Source organism: Citrus clementina, unplaced genomic scaffold (assembly GCF_000493195.1).
Source record: "Citrus clementina cultivar Clemenules unplaced genomic scaffold, Citrus_clementina_v1.0 scaffold_3, whole genome shotgun sequence".
In the NCBI taxonomy this organism is placed as follows: Eukaryota; Viridiplantae; Streptophyta; class Magnoliopsida; order Sapindales; family Rutaceae; genus Citrus; species Citrus x clementina.
In genome coordinates, this window is record NW_006262339.1 from 30,470,780 (window position 1) to 30,483,790 (window position 13,011).

Genomic DNA, 13,011 nt, shown 5'->3' on the forward strand with positions numbered 1-13,011 from the left:
AAGTCACAAGGGAATCATTTTCTTGGTAGAAGAAGTGAATGCCGGTGTAAAAGCAATTGATTGCTCGGCAATTTTTGAAAAATAAAAAACTTACTGGTTTAAATTTATGGGGGGTGTTCATCTTAGTCGGTTGGAATTTTGATTTCAAAAAGATTTTGCCATTTTAAGAAATATACGATCAGCATTGTGTTCATGTGAACTGAAGCATTTGAGATCAGCGTCACCTAGACGAAATTATTACAACAAATTAGACACAACATATATTTCTGTTTAAGGGAATAAATAAGGAAACTAAATGTAATTCCACAAAAAAAAGTTGAAATTTCATGATTCATAATATCACATTTTTATGTTATAAAAAAGGTAATATTAATTTCAAACCATTTCTGATCTCTTCTTGTTGCCAAGGTAGGAAGTATAAGTATAATAATTAATTGTCAAAAAATCAATCAATTAAAAATCTCGGGGAGTAGATACTAAAAAATTGATTTAAAATTTGTCCACTTCTTTTTTTTTAATCATACAAAATAATGCTAAATATATGAAATTTCTGTTTAATATTCCAAATAACTTTTTTCTCCCCAAAATACAAAGTGCTGGAGAATTATGGCACCAAAAATAAAAATAAAAGTTATTATCATTTGACTACTTCTAGTATTACGAAATAATAAACTTTGAGGTGTATCGTTTTACTATTATTTCTTTTCAAAATTTAACATTTTACTATATTTTTCGTTATCATCTTTAGTTGACTTGTTAGTTAAGTTGTAAAATACAAATTTCGACTATTCAATGAAACATATATAAATTAGATGATTTCTTTCATTTTGTTTCATTTGTTCCATTGGTTAAAAAAAGATTTATTATGGGTTAAAAAATTTGTAGATTAAATTTGGGTTAAACTGAAAATTCTGTTCTTCAAATTTTATGGTATATTACAATTTGGCTAAAATTAAGTTCAAAAAAAGTCATTTTTACGCTTGTAGCATCATCATAATGTTATGTGTGTGTTCATATGTATATATAAAAAGGTTTTATAGAAAGCCGCTACTAAGTCACATTATCTGTAACTTATACTTGACCTAAAAGTAATTTTCCATGACCTCTAATTACTTAAATTTAATTTTGGATTGATATAACTTAGCTAAACCCTAAAGGCCTGGACGACAGGTTAATAATGTATCGGGATAATCTGTCGTTAAACCTTGAGCTTTCTCCATGTGCAGATCTCGGTTAATAACTTATTATGCTGAGAAGATCATATAGATTATGGATGTACATATTATATATACAAAACAGGCAAGAGCTAGGCAAAAAGAATACAACAAAAGTAACAGCCTCCCTCTTATCCACACCACCCAAAATTTGTAGAAGCAAAAAATATGACCACCATAACTGAAAGCAGTCGGCAATAATGCTACATCTGAAGCAAGCTCAATGAATTCTCACGATCCTGCATTTTCAAGCATTGAAGTTGTTAATATGAATCAAGTGAGCACATCACGGCAATTGGTAAGAAAGTATCAGCAATAATACTCTTAACAAATTGTAAGTGATGTAACAGTATGGTCATCACATTATTTGGGATAAACTACTAGAAAAGAGTAGAGTATTTAATGATTTAAAATAAATAAATAAATGAAGTCGAGATATCTTGCCTGCCCAATCGAGAGAGCTCAGGCTCTGTGAATAGCAAATCTTGCAAAGGTTTCACATCCATGTCCCTTCCATCAGAGTTGGGGGTAAAAAATCTCAGACAAATAGTCAATTTTGCGTTTTTGAAGGATATCAATTCTATCCTCCTTTACCACTTAATACAATATTTAGCTTTTTAAGGCAATGAAAATGAAAAATGATTTTACTCCCATTGATTATGATGCAAGAAGGAATGAAACAAGAAAGAAATACCTGTAAATATAATCGGAAGAAACCTGCCTGTGATGAAGAGTGTAGTCACTGCCCACGTAAGTCACAATTAAACTACCTGCATCTGGGTGCGGCCAGCTCCTTGAAGTAGGAAACCGTAGTACAAATGTCCCAGGCTCTTGAAGGCCTCTTGGACCCTGAAGTGAATATTCAGCTTCTTCCTTTGTAATAAATCCTTCTATCCACTTGGGAGATGTGGATCTCCATGGTTTATTTATCCAATCGCTTGATAATGTGAAAGCAACTGGGTATAACCAACACCATAGCTTCTCAAAGTTCTCTTGGGCTAGAAAATCTCGGCATCCAGCAATTCTCCTCAGAAGCTCAAAATCCTGAATATAATTATTTGACTCATCACATTCATTGCACGTTTATTCCGTTTTGGACATGGGATGCACATGATGGATTTTTCATGCCAAAAAGGGGAGAAAATTATTTTCAATATCATTGTTCGTTCACTAGTTTAAGAAAAGAAGCCAACAAACTTTACCATGATACAAAATTACAAAAAATGTTATTTCATCAACTTTCGAGGGTAAAACTGATAGAAGAATTGAACTGGTATATCAGCGATTCCCATAAGTGAATTTTCATCAATATTTACATTGAATAAACTGATGTTATCACATCTTCCAAAAATGCCATTAGTTAATCGTATGATTCAAAAAGACATAAGCCACAATAGCATGCTGTATGTAGGACCTCAAGAATACAATATAGGGAAATTATCAATCGTATACCCTCAGTTTACTCCGTTATTAAATTTACTACAACACTTTCAAAGTATATCAGTCGTCCATCCTAATTCGACAAAATGTATCTGCCGTCCACCAAACCGTTAGTTGCCGTTTAAATATGATGACGTCAGAGGGGTAACCTAGTCTTTTCAGATGATACAAGTGATAATTTAAGGGTACATAAGTGATAATAAGAGATTTTAAGGGTATACAAGTGATAATTTTCAAGGATAAAATCATCAATTCACTATAGTTCCGTTAACTTTCAAACAGCAGCTGACGGTTTAGTGGTCGGCATATAACTTTTATCAATTTAAGATGGACGATTGATATACCCTTAAAGTGTTGTAGTATTTTTAATAAAAGCGCAAATTTAAGGTATACGAATGATAATTTCCCTACAACATATTTAGTTATGAATCAAGAGCCAAAAAAAGAACAAAACAGAAAAAAAAAAGTGTTTTGGCGACTTGTGTGATGTAAGATTGCGTGTGCACATGCTTGTAAGAGAGAGAACCTGATGTGAGAGAGGTCGAGTACTACAGCAGGAAATCTTCTTGAATTGTTCTTCAATCTCAAAAACTGCACAATCCCAATGAACATGGGGGTTGTTTTGTGAGATCAAATTCCAAGCATTTCTTCCTTCTTCTATCAATCTCTTTGCAATCATTATCTGAAATCTGAAAAAAGGGAGTAGATTTCCTTGTTTAAAAGGATTCAGATTTATGGGGTACCAACAAGCAGAAATGAAGATTCCGTCTTGAGAAAGATGTATACACAGTCACTGGCAAAAAGCATCTACAGTACCATGTAATTGGTTCAGTTATGGACCCCTAAATGGGGATACAAAATCCCAAAAACATGCATATGTGTGATCCAACGAGAATACTAATATCATGATGTTCAGAAAATGGAAACAGAAGTAGATCACCTGTGGTGGGAACATCCTGTGTAAATGGAAACCTGATGTGCAAACTCCAATATTTCTTCATCAGAGAAAGAGGTCACAATTTCCTTCAGCAGATGAGATCTATCAGCCAAGCCTCCAAGGCAGTACTTAAAAATGGTCAAATCTGAAACTGACTTTCCACTATTCTTCAAAGCCACGTTTCTAACTCCCTTGCTCTCATAATCAGCCGGAGAGACGTCTGCATCTTCAGTGTTTTCATGTGTCCCATCCAACCCTTTTGCAAATGCACCCTCAGCCTAATAAAAAAGGTGAGCGATGAGACTAATGTTTCTATATTGTAGGTGTCATCTATTTCAATTGATAAAATCTCTTGAGTTGAAACAAGAGGTCTGGAGGCCGAACTCCATTCACATGGGTGGGGAGTGAATTGGGTTGCCATTAGGCTATAATTAATATATATTAAAAAAAAAGGAAAAAAAGAAGATTAATGTGCCCAAATAAATGCATATTACCAGAGAAAATTCAAAATATAGCAAGATACATGTCACCATCTACCAAATATTTGTGAAGATATAAATAGTTTCTAAGGGCACACCATGTCAAGAAAGAGTTTAAAGAATGATAGAAAACCTTTATTATAAATATACATATACGACCAACTTTTCAAGAATTTTTTAACTTCAACGCAAATAAACAAAAATTAAATGTTAAGCTACCACTTCAAAAAAATTAAAATCCTTGGCTAAGCTCTAACATGCCCCTCAAGTGCAAAAGGCCACCAATCAAACAAAAACACAAACACAACCAGAAAGAAAAAAGAAGAAAAAAAATGTAAAACCTGAAGTCAAATAACATTATATGATGATCCGAAACCAGACCACTACGTAAAACTAGCTCTGATACCGTGTTATATCTTCATCTGGAAACTAAAAGTTTATAAGGAAAACAATATTTAACTTTAACACTAGTCTAATATTATTCTCTTGTTACATTTTCTTTAATTCTGAAATAAAGAAGTAATCAACTTGCCTTCACAACAAGAAGGCTGACAAGTAACAAATCATTAAGCATTGGTCATGGTCATATAATAAGGAGGCTCTAAGACTACTAAATGCCTATGTCAATATATTATGATGGTTCCCTAACAGTTCACAGCTTTCAGACTGAAACTTTGACATGGTATAGAAGCAATGCCCTCAAGTTTCATTCATAATGGCCAGTTTTCTGCTGTTTTTTCAAATTTGGTTTTATTTTCAGGCTATGTTTCAAGCTCCAGGAGCACAGCCAACTGTCTCCAAGGGCTATTTGTGAGGGGAGTGTTAAAGATATCACCAAATTGGTTCTATGTTAAGTTCCACTTCGTCTCCTGTTGTTGAGCCTTCGGTCAAGAGCAAAGTTTTCAGTTGGAAAGATCAACCAGAGGGCGAAACAGTTATTTGTCTATTTCATTTACGTTTCAATTTACTACTAAATTATCTCAAAGAAGGGGTTAGAAGGGTTCTCATATTTTCTAAAATGGGGTTAGAAGGGTTTTCAAATTTTCTAATTTTATAAGTGAAGGGTCATGAATACATATTTGTACAAATTTTCTCTTCAGTGAATATTTATACACTTCTAAAGCCAACTAAAAACATATATATCAAACGTTTAAAATGCATTTTATAAAACTTTGGAGTTTTAAAATTAAAATGTACCTGTGTGGTAATGATTCCAGTAGATATGAAAATAAAAATAAATAGAAAATTAAAAAATAAAAAGTTCCACCTATCCTTCTAATTTCTGAACTATTTTAATGCAGTTCAAACAGTGATTTTGGGTTTTTCAACAAGTTTGAAAAATAATGATGAACAAAACTGTTTAAATACCTTATTAGCAGTCAAAGGATGAGGGCTGCCTTCCCCATCCAGTTGCTCCATTGCAGATATCTTTTCTTGTTCCAGCCTCACCCGCTTTGATGATGGACTAGGTTTTGCTTCAAGTACAGTGTTGTGATGAATTTCTAAAGATCCATCATCAAATCCACATGATTGAGATCCATTGGTTGGATGGATAGAAGCTGGTGTTCTTTTGAAGGGAACAGAGAATGTCCGAATAGTACGAGTCCTTGAGATACAACGAATTGGATAGGAGAGAACCTCTAGGAAAGGAAACCCCACAAGTTTCGGTACTTCAAACCTTATACAGAATAGCCTATTGTCGCACTTGGATGAAAGCTGAAATTAACAGAAGGGAGGGAAAAAAAAAAAAGTGTAAGCAACTGGACAAATTCTTAATGGTAAAAGAACATCATTGTCAAATCTAATTATCCAAAGCAACTTGCTCTAATTTACAAGAAGCCAAATTATTCTTGACGCTGTCTCTCACTTTACCCCATTGTGACACATCATAGGATGAAACATTCAGGGTGCATCATCAACAAAATCAAACAACCATGTCAAATAACTTAGTTTGAAAATAAAGAATAAATTTTCCGACAGGATATTTCAAATTAACCACATAAATCACAAATTTCTGAACTCAGACGCATGTGCAGAATTACAATTACAAGTCTACAACGACCACCACTTTGACTTTAATTCATAATGGCCTTTTCACACACAAGCAGAGCAGGATTTCCCTTGATATGTACTTAAATATTATCAACTAGAAGAGTTGAGCTGTTCAGAAACCAAATTTGGATTTGTCAGACACAGTATTGGGACACTCTGAGCACATGCAAAGTCCATAGGTTGAAATGAAAAAGTTGATATAAAAGCAAAGGGTATGTGATGATGGCATTCAACTCCGCAATCACCAAAGACTAAAAGTTACTGCAAGTCTTTAAAATATATGGAAAATAAAAGACAATCAATTTTGTACAGCACTAAAAGTATAATACTACAAAGTTAAGATTCACTAAATAGTTACAGTGATAAAGGTACTAATAAATATGCTTTCATATTAAGGAAAAGTGGTTTATCTCGAATGTAATAAGATAAGTGAATATTGCACAGCTACAAATAAGTACACAGTGATTAAAGCTCACAAGAAACATTTCCAAACTTCCTCAGGCTGCAGGCTGCACCTGAACTTTTATTGCAGTTTCCCATCATGCAGTTCTATGCTAAACTTATATCAAAGAGAAAACCATACCATATGACGTGTTTCTACATAAAGATGACAAATCGTCTGTGTAGGTAATGGGTGGACACTAACACATAAATCTTTACTGTTAACATAAGAGGACAGCTTTCTAGGAAGTCCCAAGTAACAACTTTGTTTTCTGTGGAACGAATGAAGGTCTTCCCTGCAAAATTCTTAGATGGTATCCCAGAAATCACCACACAAAAAGGACCAAAACTAAGGTTGGTATCTAATGTTTTACCTGAGATATTTTCAGCTTAAAAGATGCACACCCATTCAATAGTTTACTAGGCCTGTCATAAGTAGGAAATTCGATCCCATCATAGCTCGTCAAAAGGGGAGCTTCTCCATCACTTGTCTTCTCGACAAGGCTGCCATTGTCAGCATACAGAAGTGCAGCAGTGATCTGTTATGACAAGCAATGTTTCAAGTCTCAACATAATACCATCAATACCAAGAATCAGAGGCGAATATTCTATGATAAGCAAAAACGAAAGATGAAAACCTCCACTTCTTTGTTTACAGGCTGGCCAAAGGCATTTAATAGAACAACATCCAAGGAAAAGATCCTGCGGCAAGATGCCTGAGAAATAATAAATCTATAAGTTGAAATTAAAAATTACAATCATTGGATTACAAATTCAGTAAAAACAACTTCGATAACACAGCATCTATAATAGAATACTCAAAATCTGAGGAAAATTGAGATGACATTAGCATATTGAATGAACATATGAGAAATTTGATGTGATGCAGCCATAAACCCACATCCCAACTACTATGGGTCAGAGAACTGTACAGATGAAACACCAAATGCATAGCTTTCAGAACTTCCCTAATAATCTAACCTTTCCACCAACAATGCTCCAAACACCATCGCTGTCTTCTTCAATCTCAGAGGCAGACGAAGTATCGATAGACAATAGAAGTGGTGGGTCCTAGAATAAAACAAGTATATTTGTGAAATAAGAAAATAAAAAACACGGCTTTGACATAATAAACAAAGTAATTCAAGAAATATAACAGAGCACCTTATGGTAGTGATCCTTGATGGACAAGTTTAGGGGCAAGATTTTTGCATCGTGGACATAACCCTGCATATTGCTACCAACCAATGTTATCCTCGTCCGAGAATTTGACAAGGAACCTTTACAAAAAGATGAAGACACAGGCTTCTCTGCTACAATTTCCCCATCAATATGAAGCTGCACAGAATCAGTAGAAACCTGACAAAATAAGGCCAACCATTATTATTTCCCTATCTCTGAAGAAGAACAGGAACTGTCACATTTCAACAGAGTTGACATAAGGCCAAAAATGAGATATCAAAATACCAAGAGCAAAATGCATTTGACCAGGCAAAAAAAGTAAAATTAATAACGACATAAGATGGAAGACTGGACGTAGTGTTAGCTCAAAATGCAGAAGATTTAACCCAAATTCTTCATTATTGAATAATAATATTAATAACAAAGACTGGACATATTGTTAGCTAGCATGTTTCTGCATAAGATTCCTATGGTTGAAAAGTTGGTAAAAAGGAGTGCATGCCCCCAACTTCCGCGTTAAACTCCTTATATTTAGATTTATCAATAAACAATAGGCTTAAAAAATTATCCCATGCCACATTTATCTTACTATAAACCCAATTTTTAACATCTCAACACTCCCTCTTAAGTAGGAGAATCAATGTCTATCATGTTTAGCCTGATACATAAATAGATTAGCAAGTAGGAGCAGAGATTTATACAAGATACAACCAGGAGATTTCAGTGTTTTCTATCTTTTTACTCTCTAGAAATCAAAATATACAACATATGATATAGCATCACTCTATTCTGAACTCCCCTAAGGAATCAACCAATTTAGGTCACAAGAACTTAATGTCAAGTAGAAACAAAAAGGTCTTAGGATCACTATATTCTCTTCTTTCTCTATTTTCCCAGTTTCTTCCCATAGGTCAGTCACAGTTTCTTTCTGCAAGGATTAGATTGGGCAAACTTCTAACACAAGAAATATTGAAGAAAAGCCTTCCATGTGAACATGTCAATAGCTCACTCTTTCTCACTCCAGATACATCGGCCAATAGCCAAGTAGCCAATGAGGAAGTTACTATTAACATATCCATAGTGTAATTACTACAACTCAGTATATACCATAACCATAAAGTTTCCACTCCATCTACATACATATATATCAAAGCAGTCAAGATGAAAATGATTTTCACGTGTGCAGTGCATAATGATGACAATTCTATGCATACAGAAGTTAGTTGAGAACAGATAAAAACCATATTTCTAATAATGTTCCTTCCAGAGACAAAATATGCTTAAGTGGTGAGTTACTAAAGCGTACACAAAGAGAGTCCTAAGAGTTAAAAATCAGCAAAGAAAGGTATCAAATTATTTGGAAGATTTAATTAAAACCTCAATCTAATCAACTTGTTATATATTTAAAACACACCCTGCATCCAACATGAATCCAGCTTTCTAAAGGAAACTCAGTGTCCATAGATGCATGTTGAAGTTCCGTCAATGGAGCAGATTTTCCGGGATCAGGAGCTTCTTTGTGTAATGAAATAAAAGGAAAAAGCATCAGTATTTTCTTCTCATTTAGCGCAAGAAAAGGAGCATTGCCACCAATATCAACCTGCAAAGGTAATAAAAATCAATTCATTGTTCATTGCGTTTGAAGATGACTACTAATATCAGGCACAAGTACAACAAAAATTTCCAACCTAGAAGCTGAGTTCTATTTTTCAACGGCTCATCAAAAGAAAAACAATATAAACATAAGATAAAACAGCAAAAGATTCATACCCCATCAAATCCTAACAAAGAATCAAAGTACCGTAGAGGATTTACAATGCACTCAATAGGATAAAACAACAAATTTTCTTATATGTCAAATAAGCTTGAATGAAAAAGATGAATTCACCACAAACACCGCACGAGATCAAAAAATACAAATCAAAGACATATTTTCTTACTCATGAACAGAAAGTTAAATCCTTAGCCCTCTGAAAACTACATTAGAATACCTTAAAAACAGAAAATTTTCCACATCCCAACCACAAACCAGACGCATGATGACAAGCCACAAACTTGCATTACATTTTGAGCCACAACAATCCTAACAAAACCATCAAAAGACAATTTCACATAAAAGATTTGTCCCTACTGATGATAGTTTTGGGGGGGGGGGGGGGGGGGGGCGCTCCATTTTTTCAAATAACAAGTAAAACACAAATTAAGATTTAAGTTACATTAAAATTTTAAAAAAAAACTACAAACAGAAAGGCAAGACAAAGAAAGGGAAGCTTTTTCAGAACCTGGCTAATAAGAGTAGCAGAAAATGTAGTGGACTTCATGAGATAAACCCAGAAACATAAACTGAAACCCTCTTCATCTCCTTCAATTTTAAATCTCAAATCCTTCAGCAAATAGTAATCTTCACCCTTTATCACGTTCTCACCCATTATCTCCCTTCTTTTTATTTTTGCCCCTCAGAAGTACAAGAAACCTTATACCCACCAACAAAAACACAAAAAAACCAACTCTCTTCTGCGTCTCGCACTTCAACTAAAATAACAAACAAACACTTAAACCGTTTTTTTTTTTTTTAAAAAAAAGGGTCTGCAAAAGCAAACTGTTTTATTTTTTTTTAATATATATATTTTAATGACGGCGGCTGTGAAGTGTTAACTAACGGGTGGGTAGTGGCGTTGCGTTTCGGTTGTCGTTTGATCAGGTAAGTAGGAATCTGCTACACGAAATGTAACAAATATGAATCAATATAACCAATAATAGGACGCCACGTCACGCCACAATAAAAGTAATATTTTATGGCTTGTCATGCGTGTGGTGAATTTTATTGTATTTCGCTTGTAACTTTGGTCCGAGAATTTGAAACTAAATTCTCAAGTTTGGGACAATAAATCTTGGGCAGAATAAGATTTGTACTTGTAAAAACACTCTACTTATACACCAATTACACTGATTCTTCTGGGAAAAGTAGGAGCCCAAATGAAGCTCATTTATTGATGGTTTAGAATTAAAGGAAGAGTAGGCCTTTCTACACCCCCTCAAAATTCCTCATAAAACTCCTTTTTTTTATTGCAATTACCCAAATATTCAAAGACTGAAAATTCAATTAAACACTTAAATAAATAAGCTTTTTAATACAAATTTTACACCCATCTCATTTCATAATTTATATTTATATTTTAAATTTTAATTGAAAAAATTTTTAGAAAAAAATTATGAGAGTTTTGAGTAGGGATGGAGGAAATACCTACAAGGACGGAGGTCCCTGAGATTTTCTCTATTCAGAGAGGACACGAGAACAATTTTATACCCATTTTTTATTCAGAAAAGGGATAGAGATGAGGTTGAATCCTTATCTTCTCCGCATTTTCCCATTTCCCCATTTTAATTTTTAAGTTTTATTTTATTTTTCTAGAATTATTAGTGAATAAATAATAAAATTTTAAATTATAAAAAATATTAAATATCGGTACAAATAACAAATATCAAAATATTTATATACATTATATAAATATTAGTTCATATAAAGACTTTAATATAACTTAAACTTAACCATAGCCCACAAGCCTACAATCCACATATCAAACCCTAAGCCACTCTCTTATGGTCTCATTTATCTTTTCCAAATTATTCGCACTATAGCTAGCACTCTCTCATGGTTTCATTCATAGTCCAATAACATGTTGCATCGTCAACCAGAGGCCCAATTCGTGATGCTCGTCATGCCATGGTCGGTGGCCAAGAGGTATAATTGCTTATGGACAACACTCACGTCAATATTGTATAAAAATCATATTATTTGAATATTATATATACCAAAAGTTTGATAGAATATAATGAAATAAGACATATTCATGATTATTATCATTTTATTTTTTTATATTTTTAGGTTAATGGAAGCAAAGATGTAAGTGCTACACCACAATTAGTAGATATGGACTATTTTGATTTTATTAATATTTTCACTTATGAGTTTTAGATTTGATACCTGAAGCTATCTCTCAATTTGCCACCTTCATTTGAGAAGAATAGGAGGAGCATGAAGAGTAAGAGGTAAATGCTTTTATTAAAAGTATTAATTTAAGTATATATATTCATTTTACTTATTTCATTATCAATATAAATATTTTTTTTATAGGTTATGAAGGTTGAGGAAGATATTTATTCTGATGATTTGTACTTTGTAGTTTTGTAATGGATTGATGTTAATGTAAGATATATTATTAAACTTTACTTTTATTTAAATTTTTTATTTTAATATGATTAAATCAAGTTCGGAAATTAAAAATGTATCAATTATTTAAGTATCAGAAACCCTCGAGGATCCTCTATTATTCTTTAGGGATCCCCATCCCCTCCTCTCAAGCAATTTAGATGAGAACAGGGAAGAGACGAGGACATACGCAGAATATCGAGAATGGGTACGGGGATGTCCGTCCCTCCCCTCTCCCCCCTTCCTCTTCGCATTGTCATCCATAGTTTTGAGTTACGGATATATAAATAATATAATAAGAAGAAAATAATTAAAAATTTTAGTACTTGTATATGTTTTATTAAAAAAAATTAAAAGAGATACTTTTTTAAGGCTAAATTTATTGGGAGCTTGGTTAATTTTTTTATATGGATTTGTAAATATTTTATAAATTAAAGCTAGGAGTATTTTATGAAATAAAATTCAAAAAGGGTGTTACACAGATTAAAATGATTGTTAAAAGCTCCAGTCTTAAAGAAAAATTAAACAAAAAACTAAAATAAGAGTAAAGCCTTTCATAACCCATTAAAATCATTATAGAACTTATTTTTTGTAATCCCAGCTCTATTGCTAGATGAAAGTACATAAAAGAACAATTATGAATTTAACTACTTTAAAATGTATTTTCACCTACAAATTACTAACCCTCCCATTTTTAAATCCTAATTTAAAATAGGAAAATTATCATTCATATACCCTAAATTTGTGCTTTTATCAAAAATACTACAACACTTTAAGGGTGTATCAATTGTCCACCCTAAATTGACAAAAGTTATCTGATGACCACTAAACTGTTAGCTACCTTTTGAAAGTTAACAAAACTATAGCGAATTGATGATTTTACCCTTGAAAATTAATCATAACTTGTGTACCCTTAAAATATGTTATTATCACTTATATACCCTTAAAGTATCACTTGTATCCTATGAAAAGACCAGATTACCCCTCTAAAGTCATCATATTTAAACGGCAACTAACGGTTTGATGGATGACAGATACATTTTGTCAACTTAGGGT

At 33.0% G+C, this 13,011-nt stretch overlaps 1 protein-coding gene across 3 annotated transcripts; it reads right to left on the minus strand.

The window, feature by feature from the left end:
• Nucleotides 1–1,197: 1,197 nt before the first annotated feature.
• LOC18049531 (SH2 domain-containing protein A) lies at nt 1,198–10,289 on the minus strand. Of its 3 annotated transcripts, XM_006442258.2 has the most exons (12): nt 10,028–10,289; nt 9,160–9,345; nt 7,728–7,922; nt 7,545–7,634; nt 7,202–7,279; nt 6,938–7,102; nt 5,439–5,786; nt 3,595–3,869; nt 3,181–3,343; nt 1,909–2,258; nt 1,659–1,724; nt 1,199–1,453 (listed from the first exon to the last, which is right to left on the minus strand). In XM_006442258.2, the coding sequence occupies exons 1-12, from the start codon at nt 10,172–10,174 to the stop codon at nt 1,435–1,437; spliced, it is 2,082 nt and encodes a 693-aa protein (XP_006442321.1). In that variant the 5' UTR covers nt 10,175–10,289; the 3' UTR covers nt 1,199–1,434. The 3 variants fall into 3 exon arrangements, with proteins under 3 accessions (XP_024045096.1, XP_006442321.1, XP_024045095.1); XM_024189328.1 differs by lacking the exon at nt 7,545–7,634 and having other exon boundaries at nt 1,198–1,453; XM_024189327.1 differs by lacking the exon at nt 1,659–1,724.
• Nucleotides 10,290–13,011: the final 2,722 nt, after the last annotated feature.

What these genes read in the sequence shown, in the direction of transcription:
- LOC18049531 (XM_006442258.2), bottom strand. Translation starts at nt 10,174, where the DNA reads ATGGGTGAGAACGTGATAAAGGGTGAAGATTACTATTTGCTGAAGGAT. An exon ending in CTGCTACTCTTATTAGCCAG is followed by an intron (nt 9,346 to 10,027) that starts GTTCTGAAAAAG and finishes TTACCTTTGCAG; the next exon opens with GTTGATATTGGTGGCAATGC. An exon ending in ATCCTTTGACTGCTAATAAG is followed by an intron (nt 3,870 to 5,438) that starts GTATTTAAACAG and finishes CTTTTTTATTAG; the next exon opens with GCTGAGGGTGCATTTGCAAA.